The sequence below is a fragment of the Sinocyclocheilus grahami genome, unplaced genomic scaffold (assembly GCF_001515645.1).
Source record: "Sinocyclocheilus grahami isolate Dianchi unplaced genomic scaffold, SAMN03320097.WGS_v1.1 scaffold179.1, whole genome shotgun sequence".
NCBI classification, from domain to species: Eukaryota; Metazoa; Chordata; class Actinopteri; order Cypriniformes; family Cyprinidae; genus Sinocyclocheilus; species Sinocyclocheilus grahami.
This window is the reverse complement of record NW_015505358.1, coordinates 921,517-928,564: the sequence shown is the minus strand read 5'-3', so window position 1 is coordinate 928,564 and position 7,048 is coordinate 921,517. Positions and strand designations below refer to the sequence as shown.

General features: G+C 34.3%; 1 protein-coding gene across 1 annotated transcript; it reads left to right on the top strand.

The window, feature by feature from the left end:
• Positions 1 to 1,074: 1,074 nt before the first annotated feature.
• LOC107594146 (ras-related protein Rab-39B-like) lies at positions 1,075 to 4,459 on the top strand. Its single transcript, XM_016284091.1, has 2 exons — positions 1,075 to 1,308; positions 3,803 to 4,459. The coding sequence occupies exons 1-2, from the start codon at positions 1,094 to 1,096 to the stop codon at positions 4,224 to 4,226; spliced, it is 639 nt and encodes a 212-aa protein (XP_016139577.1). The 5' UTR covers positions 1,075 to 1,093; the 3' UTR covers positions 4,227 to 4,459.
• The last annotated feature ends 2,589 nt before the right edge of the window (positions 4,460 to 7,048 follow it).

Genomic DNA, 7,048 nt, shown 5'->3' with positions numbered 1-7,048 from the left:
CAGTTTATTTTTCTATCTGACTAATGAGTTTATGGTCAACGAATATGTTTTTCTGAGGTAAATGTGACGTTACGTGACATTGTTTACAAGCTCTTATATTGACGTCTTTGCGCGGCTGAAACACTGATTGAGCGATTACATGAGACAGGATACAGCTTGTAAAGTTGCACCCTTTCTATTAACTTACCTTCATGTGTTTAGTCATGTTTATTTTGTGCTGAAACGTGCGCCACGCGCTGCCTCGTCTGTTGAACTGAGGCGCTATCGATCTGTCACTCCACATTAAACAGCGCCAAAACGGCATTTATTGTTTGAATACTGCAATGCAATGGACAGAATTTGAAATCTGAGACTTTGTTTCATATTAAAAGTACCAAAGCACAATGCTCATTGCGATATATTGGATGGGAAGTGCCCAAGTGTCAATGTTCCGTCCATTAACTGAAAACAGGCTAGACTAATCGATTCTTGGGATTTAGGAATCGATATCGTTCCGTAAAAATGAGAATCGATTAAAATCGAGATATCGATATTTTTTACCCAGCCCTAGAGAACACCATAACTATTTTTAACAAAGTGCTGCCAACAGTTCAAACCGGTTCTCACAAATATGAACACGCTTTTCTTCTGCGAGTCCTTCTGAGAAGAAAGATCCCAGAAGGTCAGGAACAGCCACAAATATTATATTTAATTAATTTATTATAATACTGGTGTTTATAAAAGTGGTGTTTACTAAGATAAGCATCATTGTTGTGATCAAACACTAATTCAACTTGTAGATTTAAACTAATTAAACTATGCAGTATTTGTGTTACAGGCATAAATGCTTTGACAATAGTGTTGCATATGATATTTCATGACAGTATGCAGCACATATCACATCCTCAGCACAGATATACTGTTTCTCATTGTGCAATTTCTGTTGTTTGCAATGCCACGTTTTCACAACCTGGCTATTGTTATGAAAGAGGTGTGGAGGTCTGCAAACCTCTCCCTCTTTGTGCTATTTAACCTGTTTGTTCAGTCACCAGAGGGTAAAGACTTTTGCTGAGTTTTGAGGCACTGACAGAGATTGTAACACGAGCCGCTCACGATGCAAGTGCCGTGGAACTTTAGATTCGGGATAGTGATTCTGGGAGACTCATCCGTAGGGAAGTCGTCTCTTCTGCATCGCTTCACTGAAGGAACGTTTGATGAATCTCGTCAGTCTCCACTGGGAATTGATTTCAAGGTGCACAACATGAACTTTGACCCTGATGTTGTGATCAAACTGCTTCTGTGGGACACTGCAGGCCAGGAGAGATTTAGGTGAGTGTCTATCAGTGAAACCCACCAGATCATATACTGTACGTGAGGTTACACTCATGTTATTTTATTGTCATTTCTTTCTGACATGTTGAAAGTTTATGCGAATTCAAAACCTGCAGATTATAAATGACAGAAGTGGGACAACAGACTATAGATGAATTATAAGGGAGGCCAGGGCTAATTTTTAAAATCCTAATTCAAGTCTTAAATTAGGATGAGTTTGGTTAATTTTATCCTCCGAACTTCAATTTCAGTATCTGCATTTTGGGCTACACAATAAAACACAAAGATAAGACAAGAGTCATTATAATATGTGACCCTGGACCACAAAACCAGTCTTAAATGTCAATTTTTCGAAATTGAGATTTATACATCATATGAAAGCTGAATAAACAAGCTTTCCATTGATGTATGGTTTGTTATGATATGATAATATTTGGCTGTGATACAACTATTTAAAAATCTGGAATCTGAGGGTGCAAAAAAATCTAAATATTGAGAAAATCTCCTTTAAGGTTGTACAAATTAAGTTCTTAGCAATGCATATTACTAATCAAAAATGAAGTTTCGATATATTTACGGTGAGAAATTTACAAAATATCTTCATGGAACATAGTCTTTACTTAATATCCTAATGAGTTTTGGCATTAAAGAAAAATCTATAATTTTGACCCAACCAATGTATTTTTGGCTATTGCTACAAATATACCCCAGCGACTTAAGACTGCTTTTGTGCTCCAGGGTCACATATATATAAAGGTAGGTTTGAAATCAAAGGTAGAACTGCTCTCTGGACAAAGGTTATTCTCATAAATGGCAGGTCGGGGCAAGTTGTCACACACATTTTAAATGCTGTCATTTTAGTTATTCAACTTTTCTATTGGCCAAAATTCGTCTGATGATCTTTTACGTTTTATTTCACTATTTTAAATATTATATTATATATTTCACCATTTTAAATACATTGTCGTTCAAAAGTTTGGGATCAGTAAGACTTGTAATGTTTTTTAAAGAAGTCTCTTATACTCATCAAGGCTGCATTTATTTGATCAAAAATACAGAAAAAAACTAATCTTGCAAAAACTTATTACAATATAAAATAATGGCTTCTAATTTAATATCCTTTAAAATATAATTTATTTCTGTGATGCAAAGCTAAATTTCCATCACCCATTACTCCAGTATAAAGTGTCACATGATCCTTCAGAAATCATTCTAATATGCTGATTTATTATTAGAATTATCAATGTTGGCAACAGTTGTGCTGCTTACTATTTTTTGGGGGAAACTGCGATACTTTTTTCAGGATTCTTTGATGAATAAAAAGTTAAAAAGAACAGCATTTATTCTAAATATAAATCTTTTCTAACAACATATAAATATTTGCTATCACTTAACAATTTAACACATCCTTGCTGAATAAAAGTAAAAAATAAAATAAAATAAGGATAAAAATTGACTGACCTTTTGAACTGTAGTGCATATTGTTAGAAAATATTCCTATTTTAAATAAATGCTCTTCTTTTTAACTTTTTATTCATCAAAGAATCCTGAAAAAAAATATCACAGGTTCCAAAAAAATATTAAGCAGCACAACAGTTTCCAGCACTGATAATAAATCAGCATATTAGAATGATTTCTGAAGGATCATGTGACACTGAAGACTGGAGGAATGATGCTGAAAATTCAGCTTTGATCACAGAAATAAATTAGATTTTAATGTATATTAAAATAGAAAAATTTTATTTTACATCTTAATAATATTTCACAATATTACATTTTTCCTGTATTTTTGATCAAATAAATGCAGCCTTGGTGAGCATAAGAGACTTCTTTAAAAAACATTACAAGTCTTACTGATCCCAAACTTTTGAACGGTAGTGTATATATTTCCCTATTTTGAAAAATAATATAGATAGTTTTTGTTTTAATTAATTTTTTTTATTAAAAGAAATGAAAAACCTTCTGTTGCCAATGCAGATCTTTATAGCTCTTGCTGGAGTATCATTTTAGGAATTCAAACTTTTGTAACATGTCTGCTGTCATATATTATCAGAGCAAAATCACCATCACTATTTTCATTAATTCTTTTCTGTTTCATTGTTTAAATTTTGCTATAAAAGGAAAAAAAATAACAATTAAACAAAAACAAAGGCATAAAGGTATGTTTTGAGAAACAGCTGTTTACTTCAACCGTATTTCATACTTGCATATTTCAAAAAAAGAGGTGTTCTTCATAAATCAGTGTCAATAAACAGCTGTCAACCTGAATTAAATTATCTATATCTTTTTTTTCTCCCTACTAATAACTGTAAAAATATTAAGTACTTTGTTATTGTCAAGACTTTAAAATGTGTTTCAATGCAGAAATAAAAAATAAAATAAATAAAAAAGAATGACATTTATTTATTTATTTGAAATAAACCCACCCGAAAATATTCAGTGGAGTTGCTCAGTTCCTCAGCATGCGTGACTCTGACCCTTTTTCCTGCAGGTCCATATGTAAGTCTTATATGAGGAACTCTGTGGGCTGCATCCTGATGTTTGACGTCTCGCAGCGACAGACGTTCGATCGTGTGGGCAGCTGGCATCAGGAAGTCCTGGACTATGTGAAACCGAACCCAATGTTCTTCGTGCTTGTGGGTCACAAATGTGATCTGGCCGTGGGACGACAGGTCAGGAAGAGTGAAGGAGACGCTCTGGCTAAAAAACTCAACATGCTTGCTTATCTTGAGGTGTCTACAAAAGAGAACATTAATGTCAGGGAGGTGTTTGAGACCTTGACCAGAGGCATATATAACCTCTTCCAGCAAGGCAAAATACCCACCCGAGATGACTGGCAGGGGTTAACGGTTGGGGCCACCATTAAAAAAGAGCCACCTGTGATCAAAAAGTCTGCCTTATGCAACTGCGGATGACTTTACTGTGAGATTCAGACTCAGACAAACCTTCCTGGACAAAGTATTGTATTGAAAACATTATTTTACATGCATACTAAAACAGCATTGAACAGTATGTAGTTAAAGGGCTCATATCATGAGGATTAAAATTTTAGATAAAAGCAAATCAGCAAATTGTGAAAATAAATGTAGCAAAGTGCTGATACTCAAATGCAAAAATGGTGTTTACACTTAAGTCTTAAACAGACAAAAACTGAAAAATCTAATACAAAATTAAAACTGTTTTTAGTGCAATATGAATAAATAAATAAATCCTTTTTGTGCACATCAGAAAAAAATATATATATATTTGACATTTTGTGCACGTCTGTAACATGCCACAAGTCATTTTCTCTCTATATGCCTGTCTGTTATTCAGTTTGTGACACAGAAAGAGGAAACGGCAATTACAAACCTGTTCAGAGGAACTAAAACTAACTTCAGGCAAATTTTTATAGTATTGTGGCTTTGCTCACTAACTGACATTATCAACAATGTTTACAGCTGTCATTTGCACAGAAAAAAACATGCTCAGAAAAACCTGCACTTTTGTAAAAAATGCATGCATTAAAGATTATTTGTTTAATGATGATGGCCTTTCACAAGTTTTGTTTCTATAGAAATAGATCTCAATTAATACAGCACCATCTAGAGGCCTTGATAAGCAACTTCCAATAGAAATAGTTTAATTTTGTACAGAACAACTGATTTTAATTTTGACTGACTATACTTTTATTGCAGTAGATCTGATTTTTAATTGCAATAAAAGCATCGGAAATGTTTCACATTAGGCACAATAACTTGTATAATTTTGTATTTTATCAGCACTATTGAGCACTTTCCTGCTTTTCCACCTTATTTTTAACTTAAGAGCATGTGCGGCTATTTTTGTAACGTGAATGTGCAAGACTTCCGGTTTTATCCGCTAGCGGTACAAAACAGCTCGTTATGCTGCTTAATATTGTAAACAAGTATTTCTTAACCTTATTATTTTAATTGATTAAATGTAAATACACTGGTTTGTGGCGCAAATAGTTTCACCGTTTACCGTACTTTGATTTTCTTCTAGACATTCGCACATTCACAGAAAATTGCTCACTCAGACGTTCAAAACAAGATGATATCACGACTTTTAACTTGCATTAAAGACAGGGTATAGGTGATTTGGTTAAAAAACATTTTTTGTTATGCTGGCTGAAGATCTTAACGTTGGAGCCGATGGCCTCATGGGCAGCGCGCAGACTTGTAGCGCCGGGTGTCCCGAATTCGAGTCCCGGCGCGTGGACCTTTCCCGATCCCACCCACTTCGCTTCCTGTCGACCTACTGTCCTATCTAAATAAAAGGCATAATAAAAAAATAAAGTCTCTTCACATCCTGATAGCAATCACTAAGTTAAGTGGTCTAAATGTATTTATATGTCTGTGGAAGATGTTTGTCCAATCATATCCTTCGGGCTACGATAGGCTGTCCCACCTGTATTTGTATGTATGCGTCATTACGCTATTGCGTACTGAGCGAGAATGGAAGGCGTTATTATTGTAATATTATGCGTTTTGTACTGTAATGTTTTCTCACCAGTGAATAAGACATGAGCTAATCTGACAGCGTTGCATTCAACGCCGCCTCTCATGGTGTTGCTGGTTAGTCTCTGGTCTACCTGTGTGTTCAGGTGTTTTGGAGGAGGCGTGGCTTTGGAGAGTGATTTGCAGGGAGGGTGGGAGCTAGCTTGATATTGCTAGCCTCTCCGAAATTGCTTACCCTGCCTTTAACTCTTATACACTCTTAAAAATAAAGGTGCTTCACGATGCCATAGAAGAATCTTTTTGTCTAAATGGTTTCATAAAGAACCTTTAACATCTGAAGAACCTTTGTTTCACTAAAGGTTCTTTGTGGCGAAAGAAGGTTCTTCAGATTATAAAAAGGTAAGAAAGAGATGGTTCTTTAAAGAACCTTTGACTGAATGGTTCTTTGTGGAACCAAAAATGGTTCTTCTATGGCATTGCTTGAAGAACCTTTTGAAGCACCTTTATTTTTAAGAGTGTAGATTTAGTGATAATGAAACTGATACGACTATGACTAAATGGCCATTTAATGTTGGTTTCTCTTGCATTTAAACTGCATTGTGTTCACGGAACGTATCAATTGCTAATGTCTGTTTTAGACTAGATTTCAGACTATGTGTTCAGGTAATAATTAATTGCTCAAGAAGCAGATGAATTAAAATGAGTACATGTGGGAAAATTAATTATTTACAACGTTTTCATTTCAGTCACATTTTATTGTATTAAAATGACAAAGATACAAAATTTAATCCATTATTTGTCCATGTGTACATTTGTATCTTGTTCATCTGTGGAATCTGTACAACACATATAAGCTTTGTATTATTTTCATAACAAAACTTTAGATGTTGCATAAAATTTCAAACAACAGAACAGAGATAAAGATATTTGAACTCATAACGTCTCTAAAATGAAAAAAAAAAAAAAAAAGCTGGAAAATCTGGCACATTCCCTAAATCCATAAACATGGTGTAAAAAATTTATAAAATAACTGTACGTCTCAAGTTTGCCCTGGGAGGCAACTATATCTGTACTCTATGTATCTTTATGCAAGTAAAATAAAACATGAATGCTGCTATTTACCCTGATCTGCCCTGTACAGGTGCATCTCAATAAATTAGAACGTCATGGAAAAGTTCATTTATTTCAGTAATTCAACTCAAATTGTGAAACTCGTGTATTAAATCAATTCAATGCACACAGACTGAAGTAGTTTAAGTCTTTGGTTCTTTTAATTG